The sequence below is a fragment of the Onychomys torridus genome, chromosome 7 (assembly GCF_903995425.1).
Source record: "Onychomys torridus chromosome 7, mOncTor1.1, whole genome shotgun sequence".
In the NCBI taxonomy this organism is placed as follows: domain Eukaryota; kingdom Metazoa; phylum Chordata; class Mammalia; order Rodentia; family Cricetidae; genus Onychomys; species Onychomys torridus.
In genome coordinates, this window is record NC_050449.1 from 11,228,804 (window position 1) to 11,250,123 (window position 21,320).

General features: G+C 48.8%; 1 protein-coding gene across 6 annotated transcripts in view; it reads left to right on the top strand.

The window, feature by feature from the left end:
• Smco4 (single-pass membrane protein with coiled-coil domains 4) overlaps nucleotides 1-19,802 on the top strand; it is a 52,918-nt gene extending 33,116 nt beyond the window's left edge. For 2 of the 6 annotated variants that reach the window (XM_036191723.1, XM_036191724.1), the window contains exons 2-3: nucleotides 2,902-2,977; nucleotides 19,084-19,789. In XM_036191723.1, coding sequence (XP_036047616.1) covers nucleotides 19,163-19,342 — 180 coding nt within the window. In that variant the 5' untranslated portion in view covers nucleotides 2,902-2,977; nucleotides 19,084-19,162 and the 3' untranslated portion in view covers nucleotides 19,343-19,789. Of the gene's footprint in view, nucleotides 1-2,901; nucleotides 2,978-3,280; nucleotides 3,395-5,261; nucleotides 5,499-19,083 lie in introns of those variants that run through there. The other 4 variants (XM_036191726.1, XM_036191725.1, XM_036191722.1 and 1 more) reach the window with 4 other exon arrangements.
• The last annotated feature ends 1,518 nt before the right edge of the window (nucleotides 19,803-21,320 follow it).

The window sequence follows — 21,320 nt, forward strand, 5'->3', positions numbered from 1 at the left end:
CCTACCATAGATTTGGGGAAATGGAATTGTGGCTTCAAAGGGTGTATGTGATTTTTTAGCTTCTCAGAGTGTGGTGAGCAGCCTTCCAGAAGACTCATACCTGCCGTGTTCCTGCCGACAGCTGAGATATGAGAGGGCCTGTGGAACACTATCACTTTAGAGCTAAAGTGTAGACACTCTCGGGTCTTCTCAAGTTGTGTGCAGTTAAGGCTGGGGTGTGAGTTTGCAAAGGGACCAGTAGCCTTCTGTTTTGAAATGACGTCCTCTTCTGCTGTGTCTCAAAGGCCTTGTCTGTTCGCTTCAAAGACTGAAAGCTTCCAAGGAGTTCCTGAGGCCAGCAAGGGTGAGTGTCTGTGGAGAGTGCGTGTTGATGGCACAGTGGTTCCAGGTCTCTGTGCATAGTTTGTTCCTGTTTTCAAACTTGGACATTTAAAACTCTGCCTAGTGGTACTCAAACAGAAAACCAGTTGATTTAGTGTTGCTGCTAAAACCATACGGGGCCCAGACGGATGGGTGAGAAGGTGGCTGTGTAAGCCAAGAACCAGCTGCAAGGGTGCCACCTGCCTACCTCCTCTCCTTTCTTGCAGGCACTGCTATGGCCAGGCTTCTGGGTCATGCAGGAGGAGCAGGGCTCTGAGCATGGTTCTAGGGACCAGGGCAGAGATGCATTTACTGCAGTGCTGCTCGGCTATCAGGAAATGGCGTCGGGGCTTATTCTCCCCAGTTGTGAACTGATTTGAATGTGCAGTAGATGCAATAACTTGTCAGAGAGGAGTTATTAGTAACCAAGCCAGCTGAGGGCTGAAATGGGAAAGAGTCTGCAGACGTGAGGATCATGGCTTAGTCAGGAGGCCTACTCATGGACTCTTACAAGAAGCTCAGGAGAAAGCAGAGAGAAGATGGGGCCAAGAGATGGGGATGATCCCGTCTCAAGCCATGGAATGCTGGCGCCCTTGAGAGCTGTGCAGGAAGGAAGAGCCCCGTGGGGGTGCTGCCTGCTCGGTTTCAGACTTCCGGCCTCAGCTCCGAGAAGAAATCTCTGCTATGTTAAACTCCTTGCTTGGTGGCAGTTGGTTTTGAAGCTCATGTGCTAATCTGCATTTTACACAACAGAGTGGTCCCTCTGATCAAGGGACAGCCTAGTGGCCAGAAAGCTTCTAACCACCTTGGCTTTCTATGCTCCTTGTCACCATTAACTAGCACAGGAAGTTGGTGGCAGGTGGCACTATTTCGAGCCTTTTTTGTTCCATGAGCCTTATCCTCTTCTGTGTTTTGTGGATGGGGAAACTGAGGCCTGGCCAGGAGCAGTGGTAGGGCTGACTTTGCTGCTTGGACTGGGTAGGCAAGGATGGGCAGGTGGCAGAGCTGCCTCAAGTCTTGCTCTTGCAGACCAGCTCCTGTCCCTGTCTTAGTTTCCACCAGCTTTCGCTCATAAACGCTGAAGTATCCCAAGTCCTTGGGCCACTGAGCTATCCCCCAGGCCCAGAAGCCAGGGCGTGTGGTAGCCAGTACGCCAGCATCAGTAGCCGGTGGATCCTGTCGAGGCTGGGGACCATTCAGGGCTCCTCGTTTGCAGATTTCCAGTCCACTGCCTCTGACTTCACACTGCTAGCCATGTCTTCTCTTTGGGAGCCCGTGTCAACTGTGGGTCTTAACAGTGAGGTCACCTCAGCTCTGACACTCCTCCAGTAAAGTCCCGTGTCTGAACCTGACACGTGGCCTTCAGAAGAACCAGCTGCCTTCTCTTTTCCAGTCCTGCCTCCTAATCCTGCCTTCACTGTCTTATTCTCAGAGCTTTACCAGTCAGTGCTCCACAACACAGGGGCTAAAAGTTTGGGTTCGTGAAGAGTGTGAGACTCCTGATTCACCAGGGCTAGAACTAATGAGGAAATACGGCAAGTGATAGAAGTTGGTCCTAAGTCTGGGATGTGCTTATTATGTGTGTAAGTGTGCATGCATGTATGTACAAGTATGCATATGTGTATGTATATGCATGCTTGTGTGAATGTGTATTTACATTCAATAAAATGAAAAATACATAAAGCAGTGTCGATCACCATCAGGTTAGCGAATTCACTTTAGACCCTCCAGCCTGGCTGAGCTGCCAGACAGTTGGAGCCATATCCGTAAGCCAGGCTAGACCAGAAACAACCAGCCATAGCCACACCACAAAACTGGTGCAAACCACATTGTATTACTTAAGGCAGGACACTGGTCTGGTAGAAAGGGTGGTGCATTAAAGCCAAGGCTTGGCCCTGAGTTATTGGGTCTCTTTGGTGATGGGCATTTGGGTGATTGCTCCATTGCTCAGTTACTCTTTGCTCTGGACTCTTCTCAGATGCTCCCAACTCTGTTTTCAGTGAAACTCTTACGTTGGTGTTTTACAGGTCCTGCCCTGACGTTGCCCCTCTTCCCTGCAGTCTGGGCCTCATGTCTGACGTCTCATGTCTCTGGATTTCAGGAATTATTTTCTGGCTCTGCGCTCTGGGTCCCCAGATAGCTTTTTCTTTGAATACTTTTGGGACAGTGGTGTCAGTCCCATGCTGTTTCCTCCTTTTTTCTTTTCCTTGCTGTTTCTTTACTGTCTACCTCTACTCCCTTTCCTGGACCCAGCCCTGGGCCTCTCATTTTACAGTGTTGGTTGCAGGAAACAGGAATGCTCTCACACCAGTTTGCCTTGCAGAGGACTCGGGAATGCAGGGAACAAGTGCAGCTGTCTGCTGGGAGTGCTAGCCGAGGTGCTCCTACCTGGGCTGTGTCTGAAGGACAGTGGACTGTCCGTCTTTCACCTGGCAGCTGGAGAAGCGAGCATGCGTCTGCCTTCTCAGCATGGGTGGCAGTCAGGATGGGTGGCCTACCTCCACACACCTCCTTACTCTTTCACTTCTGATTTCTCAACAGGAATCACTAAGTCACCCTGACTGGAAGTCAGCTGACTGTCATCACTGAAGCAGCAGCTCCTGAGTTTGAAGAAAAGGTAAAAACTACTCATCCTTGGGGAGATGGCAAACGTGCCTCCTTGCTGCCTGGCCTCTTCTTGCTCATCAAAGTCCTTCCTCAAATGTCTGCCCAGAGGCTGGTTTTGAATTGGGGTTGCACAGGGGGCAGCCTGGGGTGAGGTTTTAATGTCACTGTGGTTGTTCCTGGCAGGCCTCACCCTTGTCCATGGGAGCCTCTAGGCGGGCTTAGTGGACTGTCGCAGTAACTGTCTCCCTACCAAAATGTTTTAATTTAAACCAGCCAGTAGGTGCCGTTTCTCAAACTGTTTCTGTACCTGCAGTTATTCAGAGAAGGCTTTGGCTTATCCTGTCTTTGCTGTCCTCGGGCAGACAGTACCAGCCCTTCTGTGGTGACCACAGCAGTCTCTTGGGGCTGGAGTGCCTTCCCACTTCAGGTAATTCTACACACAGCATGCAGTTTCCTTCTCCCGGCGGTCTTGGGGGACAGACAGGCATATGGTAGCCTTTCATTCCAAGTCCGCAAACAAGCTCACAAGTTCAAAGCTTGCTCTGAGGGCATGAGTCATTGTGGATGTAGTCTGTTTTCTCCCTCCCTTGTAGCATCTTAGTCTTCTCTCTGGAAACCATGGCAGGCTGCTTGTGTCAAGAAACCTGGAGCCCCACCCTTCCCAGCCTCAGGTTCCTTTCAGGGAATGTTGCTCTTCTGTTAACCCTGTTATCCTTCATCACCAGCCTGAGCTTTCCTCCACAGCCCATGTTCTCCTCCTGATACCTTCCAATCAGCCTTGAAAGTGCCCTCTCCCACTTAGGGCTTATTTAAATGCTGGGAGTATAGATGTTCTGTATGAATGCTGCAAAGTCATACTTCATAAGTCAACTGGAAGTCAGTGTCCAATCAACTTGATCCTGCTGCTGCATTTGACAGTGTTTTCTTTTTGCTTTTTAAAATAATTGCAAATGGTTCTGTCAGTCAGGGTGGCACCGCACACTGAATTGCCATGTGGAATTGTTTAGTTGAATGCAATTTCTAAAAAAGAAAAGAATCAACTTTTAATTAGAAAGCAGACTGTCAACTGACATTTGGTTTGTCCTTTGATGAGGAAGTTGGAAAGCAGATGCCACATTGCGAGGCCAGGTTGTGGTCCAGAAGGAGGCAGATTCGCTTGAGAGCAGGATGCAGTTTCAATGAACCATTGTTTCCTGAAATAGGCTGACCTTTCCGGTTTCTTTTGTTGGAAGGCTTTCCTCTGTATGTGATACCAGTTGCCCATGGGACTGAACAGGAGCCCTCTAAACAGGACCATGCTGGCAAGGTGTAAGTTGCAGGGCCCATGACCAATACCCTAGGAGTACTTGAGTTGAGAAATCAGCAGACCTCCCTCCCATGATGCTGTATCTGAATAGTGAATGTATCAGGCTGTACACTTCCAGTTGTAGCATAAAGCAGATTTTAAAAAGGTTTTATTGTGTGTTTCCATCATATATTGTACTGTTACATAGAGGCATTTTCATGCAAGTATTGTACTTTGAGTATATAACCACCCTACCCCACCCCCCATGTCTCTGTACTGTCCCCTTCTACCCATTAGTCCCTTTCTTCCCATGGACAGTTTTACTTCATGTCATACAGATATATATATCACTTTAAATATCTCCATGAAATAATCTAGGAAGCACAAATGAGAGAAAACTGAAATTTGTCTTTCTAAGACTGACTTAATTTGCTTAATATGATTATCTTTGGCGGCAATCATTTTCTTGCAAATGACATAATTTTGTCCTTTATGGCTGAAAAACATTCCATATAAACCAAATTCTCTCTGTCCATTCCTCTTGTTGTCAGATAGCTAAGGGTTTCTGTTTTCTTACCTCTCAAGCCCAGGTACCTGTGATGCTGGGGCTGGAACAGAGGCAGCCTGCGCTCCTCCTAGGTGAGCTCAGGCTCACTGGTTGCACTCCATCTTGAGCTGGCATGGTGGCTCAGTCACTGTGAGAGGATAGGATGACAGGAAGGGGTCGGCAATGAGACTGCCTCCAGGTGCCCATCATTTCCCATGACTCCTCTGTGCTCCATAGCTTTTTCTGCTTCTTGTTCAACAGTTAGCAAACGTGGGTATGGCTTGGGCACCTTGAACTCAATGTGGCCATGTTTTAGCTCTTTGCAGACCTCTGTTCTCCCCTCCATCTCATCCAGATGTATAGTAGTTGACTTGCTTTGCTTTTCAAGCCAAGACTCAGAGAGTCATCTGGTCATGGTCACCTTTTCTCCTTCAAATCCTAAAGGTCTCAGTGCTTCTCTCAAGGTAAGTCTCAGCCTCATCTACACCTCCCATATCTAAACCAGCTTTCTGTTTCCTAGCTGCCTGCCACGGCCTGTCAGCTGGCTTCCTGGCACCCCTCTGTCTCTGTTCTGAGAAGTATCTTTAACAGTACTGAACTTGGATGGAGCCTGTAGACTTGAGAGGACTGTGTGGGCTGAAGATTGCAATGACTCTGATTTTCCAGATGCAATAAAATATCTGCCAGGCTGTCAAAGGTGTAAGTAGGATGGCTGTTGTGTTATGAGACATGGAACAGGGGGTGATTTGTTTCCAGGAGCCCCAGAATTTCAATTCCTGGAACTCAGAGGTGAATCATTATTTTATCTGGAACCTTGATAAGTTCATAGCCGATACATAATGAAAAGACATTTTAACACCTCCTTCCCTCCTGAGTGGTCCTCTCTCCTAAATATTCTTGGCATAGGAATGTTGAGCAGCATTGTAACTAAGAAACTCAAGAATACATCTAGTCTTGTGGCAGAGAAGCCCAGTGTCCTGTAGGGGAGGAAGATCATTTGAGCTGGCAGTACAACCCTCCTGTTCAACACACTTTCCTGCAGCTTTGCTGTTGTTATCTGACCTTGAACTTTCTCTGATGGGTGTTTACGTACACCAGCACATCTCTTGCTCTGACACCTCATCCTCACAGGCTTCCTGGTCAAGGTAAGGAACAGGAATAGTGAAATTACAGCTGGAGTTTGGTGCAGTGTGGCCTCTAAGAGACACAGCTGCTTTGTGATCTTAAATTTGAACTATGACTGATGAATCCTAGCAAAAAACTGACTGTGAGCTGCCTTACAGGAGATGTACAGTGCCACAGGCTATGGTTGAGTGTATGTCAGAGATGGCCCCTTCCTCACTTTAGAGTAGAAAGTAGTGTGACCTTTATGGTGGATCTTGAGGGGAATTGCCAACCACTTCAGACAGTAGGGGGTCCATAGGACTGTCCTGATAGCAAAGTAGGTAGTTGGGGACATGTTGGGGTGGGGCATGAGCTCCAGCATGTGGGTATGAGCTAGATCATGGAGGACCTTACTTAAAGACAGGGTTAAACAAGGAGTTTGGCTCATTTAATTCTGTAGCTAGAGGAACATTGTTATAGAATTTGTGCTAGGGAATTCTGGGTCAGATTCCTCTTTGGAATATGACTGCCTTCCTAAAATCCCCCACCCTGCCCCCAAAGGCAGAGAACTTATTCCCATCCCGTGTCGTTTAATCCATTCTCTTTTTGTAAAGTATTTATTTTATTGTGTGTATGTGTTTGGGGTGGAGGTGTACTATGGCATGTGTGCAGCTCAGATCACAGCTTGAGGGGGTCAGTTCTCCTCCACTGGGTGGTTCTTAGGGGTCAAAGGCAGGTTGTAAGGCTTGGTGAAAAGCACCGTTACCTGTTGAGCCGCCTCCAGCTCTTTTCATCCGTTCTTGTGGGTGTGAGTCTCTGGACTCCCCTTTGTGATGCCTGACTCCAGTTTAGTGACTTAACTGTGAAGATGTGGTGCCACTGGAATGCAGTGGCCCAGTGAGTGCCTTGCTGGAGTAAGGGAGAGCTTCTGCACTCAACACTGCTCACCAGGGCCCTGCGGCACCTGGATGTCCTGGCTTCCAGTTTCCTCATGTCTTGGAAGCAGCACTCTAATGGTGCCATGTCAGCAAAATCCTGAATTTGTAACAGTTTCTAGCTGCTGGGAATCTAGATGGCTTAATGATCAGTTACTGCTCACTTGGCTTTCTTGTTATTAGTCTGACAGGTTTGTTTTTAACCCTGCATATCGAGTAATGCATATTTATGCCAGAAATGTTTTTGTGCTGAAAAAGTTTCCAATGACTACACTTTTAAGCAGGCCTAAGGTTTAGATGAGTCATCTGTGCCCCTCTACTGAAGATGTTCACATCTCCACATCTGCTGCTACAGTGATTTTGAAGATGCTGTATGTTTTGGTTGGTCGGGGGAGTGAGGGGTGGGCAGGTATAGCAGCACACCTTACCCGCCCGTGTGGGCGGTGGCTTTAGATGAGGTTGGCATGTTTTCATACCGAGGGCTTCGAGAGAGTAGAGAGAAACACAGGTTCCACAACTGTTCTGCAACCTTCGGGAACAAAGATCAGGCCTGAATTCAAGGCTGTGGGGATAGAGAAGAGAAGGGGACATGCAAAGCAGTATCGGGAGGGCAGAGCCGGAGGAAGAGAACTTCTGTGTCGGAAATGACGCAGGAAGTGGGCCGGGGTGGTCCATGCTTTTGGCTCCAGCTGTGGTAACAGGAGTAAGCTGACACCAGTCAGATGGGACAACTTGAAGTAGCAATGTTTTCCTACTCTGCACAGACAGATATGTGACTGTGGGTGAGCTGTGTTCCAGGGCCAGGTCCTCGAAGGCCCAGGCACATCAGCACCATGTGGCACCGGCGGTGGGAGTCACAGGAGCTGATTGGTTGGGTGCGAAGATGGCCCTTTGCTCCATCCTGACATTTGGGAGTTGAGTGGCTGGGAGGCAGGTCAGATAGGCACAGAAAGTCAGTGAGGATTGCAGCTTTACCTTCTCTGGGGTGCAGTGACTTCAGAGTCCAGGGTTAGTATGCAGGAGGCTGATGAGCCCCCCATGAGCAGGTCAGCAGCAGTGAGTGGGGTGGCAGTGGCTGGGCCAGCGACCATACATGCTCTCCCTGACTGAGGCTGTTGGAATGGTATCATTGATAGTGACTCCACAGAGGTCTGAGTGGACAGAGGCCATGGCCAGCCTGGAATACGGGGACGTCTGAGATGAGCCCACCTTCGGAATCCTTTTGTTCTGTGCGGTTTCCTCATGCCACCTCCCCACCCACCCTCGACATCCACTTTAGAAAATCAGCTTGAAGTTCAACCCAAAAGATGGTGTCTCAGTTCAAGGCCAAATAGATATCAACTTGTTATGACAGATGAACTTTAGTAGCCCAAGGTTATTGTCTGATGGGCATTTTTCTTCTCCCACCCCAAGACACACTCTAGGAAACCCTGTGGACACACACTATTTGGTAAACATTTATAGCACCCAGTTTACTGCCTGCCTTTTGCAGAATATTTTAACTTTTTCAGGAGGCTGGGCCTGCAGTGAAGCCAGATAATCGGCCTCAAGATGTTACCACTCAGCTTTCAGTCTTTTGAACCCCTCTATGCAGTCCTGCTGCTTTCCAGGCCACTGGCCACTTCAGGCCCTCTGCTCTGGCTGCTGTGGCCATCTTTCTGAACTTGACACATTTCAGACTACCCCTGCCTTGGGTCCTTTACCTCCTGTTTCTTCCTGACACCCTCTTCTCCTCCTTTTCTCCTTCATAATCAGAGAGTCAGTCCTACATCACTGTCTACACTAGCCTGCTCCTGCTCCTCCTATGTTCATGGCTTGTTCCTCTCTCACACACGGCACACAATTATTTATTACTCTCTTCCTCAATTAGAACTGGAGTTCCAAGAGACCAGGTCCCACCACCAGGATCAGACATCTTGCATACCAAGGCTGCTTTGTATTTGGTGAATAGTGACTGTTTCCTAGACCTGTCAGGCAGACATCACAGTCACCACAGTTAATTGGCACCAGGCATGAGGGATGTTGCTGGGGAAGCATCCAGACAATGGGTAGAGTTTATGAGTGAATCTGTACATGTGGGGCCCAGCACAATGGTGCATGACAAATGTCTGTTGAATAAATGAAGTGTGATGTGACTTCTTCTCTGTCTTCATCTTCAGGTCCAGCCCTACAGGTGGATTGAGCCCCAGTTTCTTTAGAGAGGAAGGCCCACATACAGAGTTTTGGGGATAGGCAGTTTCTACTCTGTTTTGAAAAAATGCGGGCAGCCCCACTCTTTGATGCATCTACCGTCAGCTGGGCTCTGTAATTTACTTACTATACTTTAGCTTAGAGATGGATTTTTCATTTTAAAGGTTCACTAGACACTAGTGCTTGTATTTTGATTATTGATGAAGTCTGTGCCTGTAAGAACATGAGGGCTGTGTTCATGTCTAGGAGGGATTGTGGAGTGTGCCCAGATCTGGCCATAGAAATGCAGGGATGGGCTGGCAGGTTCTGATCAAATTACATTATTCTTATCTGGGGTACACCATAGTGCATCTGCCATGGGTGATGTGCCCTGTCCTCTTGAGGACCATGTTTTGATTGGGGGGGAAATGACATAGAAAGACTATTATACATGGAGATAGTTTCTGGATGAGAATTTAACAAGCTTATTAGCGAAGAAGAGGCTATGGAACCAGACTGCTGAGGTTTGACACTGATCCACTACCTACTTGTGTTCTGGGGCCTGGGCCAATTCTAGAACCTTTAAATTGGTTTTTTGTCTCTAGGATGAGGGCCTGGTGCTCAGGAAGAGCCGGAGGCCTGAGGATGTTGTTAGGGGTCAGTGAGAGCCACAGATGGCTTCGTCATGATGCGTGACACTTTACACAAACAAGGCTAATGTTACAGATGACTCCTTGACATCTGAAGATAATAGAGCAGACAAAATGAAGTTTTGTTATTTGGCTGACTGTGCCCCAAACCTGGCCTTTAAGGAGGATGCTTACTCTGTTCTATTTCAGATGGAGAAATTAGAGAAACATTGTCTTAATCTGAATGCAGCTGGCTGCTCTGCACCTCTTCATGGGTTCTCCCAGATCCTTGGTTCTAAGCTGCTAGAGTTGAGCTGTTGCTAACCAGAGATGTCGGTCTTCCTTGGCATGCCTGCTGTCTTAAAGTGTCTAACTGAGTAGCGGGTGAAGCTGAGGGAGTCATTAAAGAATGGCAGTGTGGAAGAGCTGGTCACACTCCTGGGCACCTTCACACATATGACGTCCTTTCTGGCTCCGAGGAGATGGCAGCAACTGTGGGGTTGTCTTTTTGACCCAACTGTAGAATTCCTCTGCAGCCTGCTGTTCATCCTCTGCTTCCTTAGGCCTTGGCTAGAGATGGAGAACTCCCTGCCCCAAAGGCTATCCAGCTTAGCTCCCTGTAACTTCTGCTCATTGCTTCAGGGTTCTTCCGGGACCCCAGCTTTGACATTCAGTTCATCCTTCATCAGTACACAGAGCTTTGGATCATGGAAGGTGAGTATGAGACAGACCTGTGCTCATGAGGTCCCCTTCAATATCCAGACACCTCTGAGCCAAGATAATTTTTTCCTGGGCAGGGGAGGCATGTAATTGTAAGTTAGTCTGAGGAATGTGGCAATAACTCAAGCTGGAAAGGGAGGACTGGGACTTAGTGGGAATGGAAGAATTGGGAATCTATTCTTAGCTGTGAGCAGCTGGCCCACCTTGTTTGGAGATATATGGCCTGTAACCAGCTGGGCCCTGTGCCACACCAGTCACCACAGCCCTCTAGCAATTCCATGCCCTACCTGAACAGGTGTTTTGGGACTTTTCCCCACTTCCTCTCCCTGCCTGCTGGGCTGGTTGTTTTCTTCCCATCTTATTTTTTTCATGCACAGTTGCTTTATCAGTACGCCCTGTCATGATGAGAGCTGATTGGTGGATGCTTGCATTGTACTCAATATGCAGCAGGTGGTGTTCGCACACTTAGCTCTCTGGGTGCAACTGATCACCCCATTTTTTCAGGTGAGAAGTTTGGGGCATAGAGAGATCAAGTGACCTGCTTATACCAACAAATGGCAAAACCAGGGCTGTGCCCAGAGTCCTCACTGAGTAATTGCCTGCAGAGGGTTTTGTGAAGGGCTGCATGCTCCCTCCTCCTTCCTGCTTGCCCTGCCCCCACCATAACTGCTAGTAGGCTCTGATGACCCACCTGTGGCCACATCAAGTGAGCAGCCCCTCTCCCCCAAATGCCTTCTTCAGTTGACTTCCAGGGTACACTACTCTTACCCAGATTTTCCTGATCCTCTTTTTATCTCTTACTGGTTCCTTTAAACTCCCCAAGATCGCAGTGTTGGTTGACAGCAGGGCTTGATTAACAGACCCTATTTTGGTCTACTCATGAGCTTTCTGTAACCACAGTTCATCTCCCATTATCTCCTGAATCCAGACCAGCTTCTTGAACTGAAAGCTTGAACGGAAGGCTGGCCCTGTCTAGTACCTACTCAGAGTCTTGATGCAGTCTAATAGGATCTCAAAGTTGACTCACACGTCCAGGTTCCTATTTCTTTGCATCCACACACCTCTTGTGTCTTCCCTACTGAGGTCTGTTGCTCAGACTAGTCTTTGGTCTGTCTCTGTGTTTCATGCCACTTCCCCAATCTGTTGGTCTCTCTAGGTGCACCAAGCATGTGACCACATCTGCACTTCCCCTAGGCCGAGTCACCGTACCATGCATGAAGGCTTCATTAGTTTCATAGCTGAGCCCCTAGCTTCAGTCTTTGCCTCTGGAGAATTTCCCACAGAGTTCTTATAAGTGTTAGCAGATGGCTCATGGGGCCTCATCTTGCCTTTGACCTGCTGCTACTTTCTGATCTTTCAGCACGATACTTTCTTGCCCTCTGCAGCCTTGTTGGCCTCTGTGTCATGCTAAGGTGTGCCAGACATGCTCACCAGAGGGACTAACTCTGCTCTGCTGCCCGCCTGGAAGGTCATCCCAGAAATCTTGACAGGCCATTCCTTACCTTCTTCTAGGCTCTGGTCGAGGGTCACTTTCTTCCGAATCCCTCTGCTACCATTTACCGGAAAGTTAGCAGCTTCCTGAGGCTGGTTGTCTGGTCTTCTCACATTCCCTGTGAATGAAGTCTGTTTTCCTACCTAGGGCAGCCTTTCTGCCTGTGTAGTTCATAGCTGCCTCCTTGCCATTGTCCCAATGTATAGAACAACTCAAGAAATATCTGAACAAGAGGTATTTTTATCCCTGATTTACAATGAAGTAATTGAAGGTCTAAGAGGCTTAGTGGTCGGCCAGGGTCACCGTCCCTAGAATTACTGGGATAGGGCTGAGACCCTGCCATGCCCTTAATTGCTCTGTGTGTGCTGTCTTTTCTTGCTAAAAGTGCCACACAGAGTGCCTGTGGGGATGAGAGGAATAATGCATGGGAAAGCACTTTGCAAACCCTAGTTGCTAAGAAATACTACCTACAAAAGTTATTGAGAACCCTGGATTTTCATGCTGGTTCTATTCAGCAGCCCCAAGCTCTGCTGTGTTCTGGGATTTGCTTTTAGGCATGTCTGATCCTGGTGTTGTCAAATTTTATGTTTCCTTGATCCTTCTGCCCTCACTGTGAGGTGTGCTTCTGTCTGTAGTTCTGATCCCCTACACACACACACACACACACACACACACACACACACACACACACACTCTAGTCTGGTGTGCTTGGCAGACCTCTGGCCCCTTAGCAGTAGGGGACAGAGGAGTGGACACCTGCATGGCTGTCATTGTTCTTGTGTATGTTCCCAGGAACGCACTTCTGTCAGCAGCAGGTGCTCGGGGAGCCTGGGGCCCCGTCTTTCTCAGGCTCCCTAGTAGCCTGCTGGTCTCTTGCCCCTAGTCTGTGGCAGAGTGTAGTGAAGCTGTCACAGTAGGAGAAAAGGCCTCCCTAGTCTTAGGCGGCTCCACAAACGACCTTCTTTGGTGCGAGAGACCTGCACTGAGAACAGGCCAGCCATCCGCCCCGGGCCTGGTTACTGGACTCTGTGTGTTGAGTGGTCAGATGTAATTGCCATAGTCCTCAGCATCTAAACACGGACCCCAGGCCAGGTCAGGCTCTGCTTGGTGGGCACAACTCCACCTCTTGGCCGTCTCCATGCTGCTGGCCTTTGTTGGTGTAGTGATGGGTAGAGAAGCTGCCCTGACCCTCAGGGTTTGGAGCTGCCTAGCCCTCGTGCTCATTCTGATAGGATGCGGCCCAGCTTTTTACCTGGCACAACTGTGCAGCCTGGGCACCAACATGAAAAGCTGGGGCTCGCAACTAGTTAAGTGACATCTCTTTAGAAACTAAAGTTTGCAGGCTGGAGAGATGGCTCAGAGGTTAAGCGCACTGCCTGTTCTTCCAGAGGTCCTGAGTTCAATTCCCAGCAACCACATGGTGGCTCACAACCATCTGTAATGAGATCTGGTGCCCTCTTCTGTATACATAACAAACAAATAAATCTTTAAAAGAAAGAAAGAAAGAAAGAAAGAAAGAAAGAAAGAAAGAAAGAAAGAAAGAAAGAAAGAAAGAAAGAAAGAAAGAAAGAAAGAAAGAAAGAAAGAAAGAAAGAAAGAAACTGAAGTTTGCAAAGAGCTTTCTAGTACATTGTTCTAGACATCAGGGCAAGCCTGACTTGAGATGGACTCTGTCAGTAGCAAGTAAGACAGCCTGCAGGTCTCATGCTCTTCCTGTGGCCTCAGATTTGAAATCTGATGAACAGGAAAAGTGGTCCATAGTCTTATGGAGATGATGTTTCTGGCTATTTTGGAGCACCACCTGAGTCATAAGAGCTAGGTTGGAAACACAGCTGTGCCTGTTTGGGACCTGGGGCTTGCAGCTTCTAGCCTCAGTTTCTCTGTCTGCATGGTACAGTTGCATGCTTGTGGAGTGCTAATAATGGAGGGCGTGCCTGGGAAACAGTACCTACTGTTCTCAATTGGCGGTTTGGTGGGCCCACGGATAACAGAGAGGGTTGGCTGCCTTGAATTGGTTCTGAGTTCAAATCCTCAGTCAAGTGTTGCTCATTAAATGTTTCATACATGTTTATCATGGGGTTTCACTGGACTTGGCATGGTGTTTGTTCCCCTGTTGTCTTTGAACTTGGAAAGTGCATTGTCCTGACCTGATTTCTTCCATCATGTAACATAGTAGAAGTGGCAACCCTGTGGGATTGTGGTAACTATGAAAAAGTGCTTGTAAGTGGCGCCTAGTTCCTTCCTGCAGCTCTTCCCATTCTGATACTGAAGAACTGCTTCAGCCTTGACCCTCCATCCAGCACGTCTGCTCAGTGCCAGTTATGCTCAGGTCTTCCTGACAGCCCAGAGGGTTAACATTGCCACCAAGATTCATTTGCAGTCCCGGAGACGTCCAGAGTGAGTGACAGAGGCCTGGCCAGTTAGGCAATGGCCACCAGCGAGTACTGTCATAAAGGCGTAAACTGAGTCCTGAGGTTTCACAGACAAGTAGCCATGTCTTCAGCCTGGAGAGTGTTGGGAAGGTAATGAGCAAAAGCTGGCCAAGGGTGGAGGGGCATTAGCAGCTGACAGTGCCGAGAATAGGGTGCTCAAGGGAAGTACAGAACTAATTGTGAGCATAGGTGCCCCAGTGTGTTGGCAGCCATGGGTCCTCAAAGGAAGTACAGAACTAATTGTGAGCATAGGTGCCCCAGCGTGTCGGCAGCCATGGGTGCTCAAGGGAAGTACCGAACTAATTGTGAGCATAGGTGCCCCAGTGTGTCGGCAGCCATGGGTCCTCAAGGGAAGTACCGAACTAATTGTGAGCATAGGTGCCCCAGTGTGTCGGCAGCCATGGGTGCTCAAGGGAAGTACCGAACTAATTGTGAGCATAGGTGCCCCAGTGTGTTGGCAGCCATGGGTCCTCAAAGGAAGTACAGAACTAATTGTGAGCATAGGTGCTCTAGTGTGCTGGCGGCTGTAGTCATGCTGCAATAGGAGGCCAGGGAGAGCCAATGGCACTGGGATGTGAAAACCCTGGGTAGCTGTCACTGTTGTGGGTGAAGCCCCTGTCACTGACACTTCCAGGGGGCAGAGCATGGGACTCCTTATATCACCTTTCAGGCTCAGCAGTGTCTGGGACAAGTGTTGTGCAAGCTACTGAGGGAATTCAAATGTTCCTAGGAGCCAATTTAAGAAAGAAAACAGGTGATGTTAACTTGATCTCAGTATCCAAAATGTTATCATTTCAACATGAAATTACATTCCTTATTTTGGCACTAATCTACCAAAATATGGTCTGTGTTAAGCAGCAGAGCTCATTTTGGAGATCTGCCACATTTAAGGTTTTATAAACTGTGTGTGTGTGCCTGTGCATGGTATGTGCAGATGTGTACATGTCTGAGGAGGCCAGAAGAGAGCACCAGATTCCCTGGAGAAGGAGGTTGCAGGCAGCTGGAGCTGCCCTGTGTGGGTGCTGAAAACAGAACTGGGGTTCTTTGCAGGAGGGAGCATTGCTCACTCTCAATGATGGAGCTTTCCCTCCAGTCCCTGGGCAGCGTTTTAAATGCTCAGGCTTCAGTATTAGCAGAGTGGGTTTAGTAGGTCTGGGATGGAGGGAGTTGGGAGTAACCTTTGTTCTCCAGAGCCTGCTCCTGATAGCAGGAACCAGCTTTTGAACACATCTGCCCCTGTCTAAGGGGGAAAGAAAACCCTGAGGATTCTATCTCCCATAGGTTATATGGTGAATTAAAACAGAACAAAGCAGTGATCTGTTCTGTCCAGTGTCAGCCTCAGGGACAGGAGGGCCCTCTGGGTAGTCAGCTTCCGTGCGCTGCTCACTGGGCTCTGCTTTGGCCCTTTGGGTACACTGGGCACTTCTGGTAGTAGGTTGGTTCTAGTGTTTCAGGAATTCTACAAAGCGGACTTCATATCCAATGTGCAGAGGATAGGCAGGTCGTGAAGAATCTAGTGCCTTGCCTGGGGTCTTGTAACTACATGCTGCAGAACTGAGGCTTGGCCCTAATCTCAACCAGACTCTTATTTCTGTTCTCTACTAGGATTCATTATGATCTCTGGAGCGGGGGAAAGGGGTCATTTTAGAACATAATATATACATATATAAGTTATATATATATATATATGTATATATATATGTATGTATGTATGTATGTATGTATGTATATATGTATGTATGTATATCCATCAATGTGCACATGTGTGGGAGACTGCACAGTTATGATCAGGGAAAACTATGACCACAGCAGTTCTTCATCTCCCCCATTATATTATACCCCAACCTCCAGTCTCTTCCCACCGGCCACTTAGAAGGTCCCAGGGTTGGCCAGTTGCCGTGGGCTTCTATTGGTGGGAGTGGGACATAGCCTATGAAGTCCCATTAGAATCTGGTAGAACTCAGTGTTTGTGATGTTTCTGTTTCCTTGGTTAGGGGAGCTAGAGGCTATGGGGTAACCAACTGGTAGCATCATCTTCTGTCTTACTGGGTACGTCAGGTATGTGCATTGTGATCTCCAAACTGGGGGGGGGAAAGTTGATTAAAGAATGTGAGTGCATGTGTGTAGGGAATCCTATTGGAGAAGCAGTTAGTAAGAGCATAGGTTGAGGACAGGCCTGAGCTGCTGCTGGGGGAAGCCTCCTGAAATGGTAAGCTTGGCCTCTTTTTTCTTCTCCGAAAGGGGCTTGGTGAGCTCCTGTCTTAAGACATGGCTCTAAAGAGAGCGGAGGACAGGCAGGTGTGTAGAGTATGCCCAGAGAGTGGTGGCTGTGTGGGCTGTAGCCAAACCGGTGGGTCGGCAGTGGGTCCTTGTGCTGGTCCCTCACTGGGTAAGCTGGGGCTCTGGGGGATGTTTAAATCGGGGCTCTGTTCCATGTTCAGTGCAGAGAACATCAGAGCCAGATCAGGGTGAAAGGCATTTATCACCACGGAAACAGATACCAGTAACCTCAGGACAGAAGCCTGGGGAGAGTTGGGTCCTCCCGGAGGGGAAGGCTGCCTCTCTGTTCCTGACCCCACCATATTCTGGCTCCTGCTGTTGTCACAGGGGGCACCGAGTAGCTTCTGTAGGTCTGTCTTCTGTTTGCCTCAAGGGAAAGGCTACTCGTATCATAGGCAGAAGCTTCTCCAACCACAGTGGCTCCTCATGCTTCTCAGAGTTCAGAACTGCAGGCCAGTTGGCTCAGCGTCTTTATGAAGAAAACTCTCCATTTCCAAAGTCTTGCCATGTGTGCAAGGTACAGCCTTGGCCCAGGAGAACACCTGATTCAGTCACTCAGGCAAGCACTCGGGCTCCTCAGTATGCTCAGAGAACAGGAAGTGGATGGTTAGAATGCCAATCATGTGGACCATTTTTCCACGTTTCCTATTTTTCTTTTTAGTATAAGTATTTCAAGCCTCCTTTCCTTAGACTTACCTCCTAACTGCAGCTAACTTTTCCAGTTTACTTCAAAAATAAAACAATCAAAAAACCCCAGGAGCCTTGTTTCTTTCTGGTGCAGTCTTACCCCTCCTGTGTCCCCTCCAGGCAGGCAGATCCATCCCTCCTGTCTCCTCCAGTGTGGACCCACCCTCCTGTCTCCTCCAGTGTGGACCCACCCTCCTGTCTCCTCCAGTGTGGACCCACCCTCCTGACTGCTCCAGTGTGGACCCACCCTCTTGTATCGTCCAGTGTAAACCTTACCCTCCTGTGACTCCTCCTGTGTGGACCTGGCCCGCCTGTGTTCCCAGGGCAGACCCTTGACCCTGTTTCTCTCATCAATGTCTTCCCTGTGCTCTTTACTCTGCTTTTTCCTCTCCCCTTGCAAGTATGTTCTCACTTCTGCTCCTTCCCATATCTGTCTTTAGCAAAAGGATTCTCTTCCATTCTGCTAGACCCCAAAACACCCTCTGGTTACCCTCATTATTAAAATAAAATCAGAAAACCTTTTTTGGCCACACAGAGTCTTCTAGAAGAACTTTAAGCCTGCTGTCTCACTTTGCTTTTCAAAATGTTTGCCATCTCTCTTTACAGTTTGGGAGACTATGAAAGTGTTCATACCAATGTGGACATCAGCTATGCATTGAATATTTCTAGTCAATTTTTTTTCATGGCAAAATTCTCTCAGGGAAGGAATCAGCATGCTCAGTTACATTCCAAAACATGCTATTACTTAGACAAGTAAGAAAAAGTTTGGGGCGTCAGCAGCCGCATGCAACTGTTGGTCCCAACCCATCTCGTGCCCACTGAAATCCTCCACAGCAGACATGGTGCAGTGATGAGTGGGTGCATCTTATGTCTGTCTCAGGGGTCTTCTCAACAGTGACCTTTGCTTTCCTGAGCCTTGCGATGGGCATTCTCTTCAGTTTCTTTTTTTCTTCTCCATATCTACTGACCCACAGCTTCCAAGGTGCCCAGCCCCAGACTCTCAGCTGTCTCATGGATATTTCCACAGAAACACCCAGTGGGCATCCTTACACATGGGCAGGTGTGAACAAAGCTGTAATATCTTCCTAGGGTCTGTTCTTCCCAGGACTGGGCCTTCCTCTTGTCAATTCTCTCATGATAGTGTCACTAGCCAGCTGGTGACCCACCCAGTGTCTCCAGACTTTGGGGTCCTTACCAGCCACATCTAGCCATTGGACTTCTGGCAAGCAAATACAGCCTCTTTCTCGTGCTGACCACCCCACATCCAAGACCCCACCACCCACTAGAACATACCCCTTTTGCTTCCCCTGAGACATGTTGCTCAAGGTGCCTTCCTGTGAGTGCTGAGTTACTTTATTTTGCCAACTTGACACAATTAGGGTCAATCAGTCTCTTTAGGCAGTTCAGCTCCTCTGGGTCTCCTCAGAAGTCCCTACTGCTTATAGCACCTTGGGAGGGGGCAGCTTTGTGCATCTGGCCGGTTTGGGGGACTTCCTGACCAAGTCTTCATGAATCTCCTTTGGAACTTCCAGGGTCTTAAGGAGCTTCCCTCCAGGGGGATGTTTGCTACACAAAAGGAGCCAGAGCCAGAGTAAGGTGTCTTCATCTGTTGCTCTCCTTCTGCCTTGAGGCAGTGTCTCACCAAGCCAGCAGCTCACTGTTCGACTCTGCTGCCTGTCTGTCCCCAGTGCCGGGGCTACGGCATGTGCAGCCGTTCCCGGCCTAACACATGGCGCATGTCGTGTTATCACTCACCCTCAGAGCATCTCCCCGGCTCTAGGATTCCCTTTGTTTCCTTTGTTCCGTCCTCCCTGATCACAGCTGTTCTCCTTGCAGAGGTCCCTGCCTGGACAGAGGACTGCGGCCCTCCCTCTGGACCTCTCTGGACATACCTTCCCAGCATCCTCTAGCAAAGATGCGTCAGCTCAAGGGGAAGCCAAAGAAGGAGACGTCCAAGGACAAGAAGGAGCGCAAGCAGGCCATGCAGGAGGCGCGGCAGCAGATCACCACAGTGGTGTTGCCCACCGTGGCTGTGGTGGTGCTCCTGATCGTGGTGTTTGTGTACGTGGCCACACGCCCGGCCGTCACCGAGTGAGCACCTCCATTCCAGCTCTCCTCTAGAGATGTCTACAGTGCTGAGCTCCAAGCAGGAGTGCCCTGTCTTCTCTGGTCTTTGACTTGACTAAAATTTCTCTACTTGTTTGGGGGAGGGAATAGGGAACATTTTATCAGTGAATGTGCCATATACCTGATGGTCCACTTCATGTGCCTTTCAGACTTCAAAGCAGAGAGTGTGTGTGTGTGTGTGTGTGTGTGTGTGTGTGTGTGTGTGTCTTTTCTCCTGAACTCGATGCATCGCTCACCTGGGGAGTGGAAGACTCTGGGTGAGGCTGTTGGAATCAGCACCACCTTTCCTCCCGCTCCTACAACATGCTTCCTGCTCCTGTTCACAACTACAGGGGACAGCATTTCTTCTCTGTGCTTGATGGGATTTGAAATATGTTGACTCAAAGTGAAATATTTATTTTTTGAATAAAGGAGATAATAGTCTTAAACCGGGTATTTTCTTGGTTTTGCGTCCTTGCTCAGGCCTTGTCTCTTCCCCCTCGTCTAGGGCTGTTTCCACCACCCCCTTCACTTGCTGCCATTCTACCTGCAGGAAAATGACTGTTTTGACTGGGTCTTTGTAGGGCCGAGGAGGAAGTCTAGAGAGGGGCAAAGTGAGTGAGAGTTCTCATCGGCATATGACCACACACACGCTTTCTGGCTGGTTAGCATTCCCTGCTGGATGCTATATTTGCAAATGGCAACACCCTAATTCCTAGTGGTAAAAGGTCAGGCTAGCTTTTGTTCTTAGCTGATGGATGCAGGCTCTTGGCATTCCAACTGAGTTTTGAATGCAAATTGGCCGAGTCTCATTTTATTTGAGCAGCAGGCTTCCCAGGTCCTGGTGCCTGACAGAGCTGCCTCTTTGGAAGTCAGGCCTCTGGTAACTGTTCCATGGGTGTCTCTTGGCTCATCACTGCTGATTACAGAGAGATTTGCAAGGAAGGAAAGGCTTTTCTACTATCAGTGGCAATGACTTGCTGACAGCACACATGTTACTGGATATTTGGAGCCTTGGAGAGAGCATTTCCAGGAGAGAAAATGAAAGACTCCAGCTGAAATCTGGAGATGCTGATGTGGGTGAGTGTCTCGATGCCACCTCCTACCCCAAGTGTCAGTGGCCCTGTATAGAGATTTACTAAAACAGTTGTCAAGTGTGGGGTTGGCAAAGTGTGTGACTAAAAGCTCTCAAGTGTGGGGAACTCAGGGTTCTGTTTTGAGCCTCAGTGCCTGGGCCCAAGGCCCTGCTCTCCAGGAGTGGGAGGGTGGCCCTGTAGCCATTTCCTGTTTTCCTTCCATGGTGGCACCAAGCTGCTGGCTGTCCCCTCCTCCTGTTAATCCCAATAAGACCACTGGGATGAATGATAAGTGGTACTGGTGGCGGCACTGGTTTCTGCGTGGGAAGGTCATCACCACGACTACCTTGTTGAAGAGCTGTATTAGGAGGGAAGAGGGTTACAAGAGAACCAGGCCTGGGAAGGGGCACGTGCAGAGAACAGAGGGAAAGATGGTGGGGTGGGGGAGAGCAGAGCAGAGAGAGAGGGTGGGGTCTGCATCCAGCTTTTTAAGGGCTCCCAGTGAAGCAGGCTTAGGGAGCTACATCACGTATGCACTGACTGTGTGGCCACGCCATGTGCACATAGTTGCCAACGCACACTGATGACGTAGGACGCAAGACCCTAAACTGCACATGTGTAGCTGGAGTAAGGGCAAAAGTCTAACAACCACTACCACAATTGGAGCTAAATTTGAATCAAGCTGGATTTCGTATTGGGATACACCCAAGAGTCAGCCAGTGACTGCCTCGTAAGTTGGGTTAAAGAGATGCAGTCCTGAATCCATCTCTTGGACCCCTTTAAAGAGTAAAATTATGAGTAGATAGGGAGACAATGGGGGCAATAAGGAAATTTTTAAAAAATCATGTGATGACCCACCATGTGATTAGGAGGGGTCATGGAGGGTCAGGG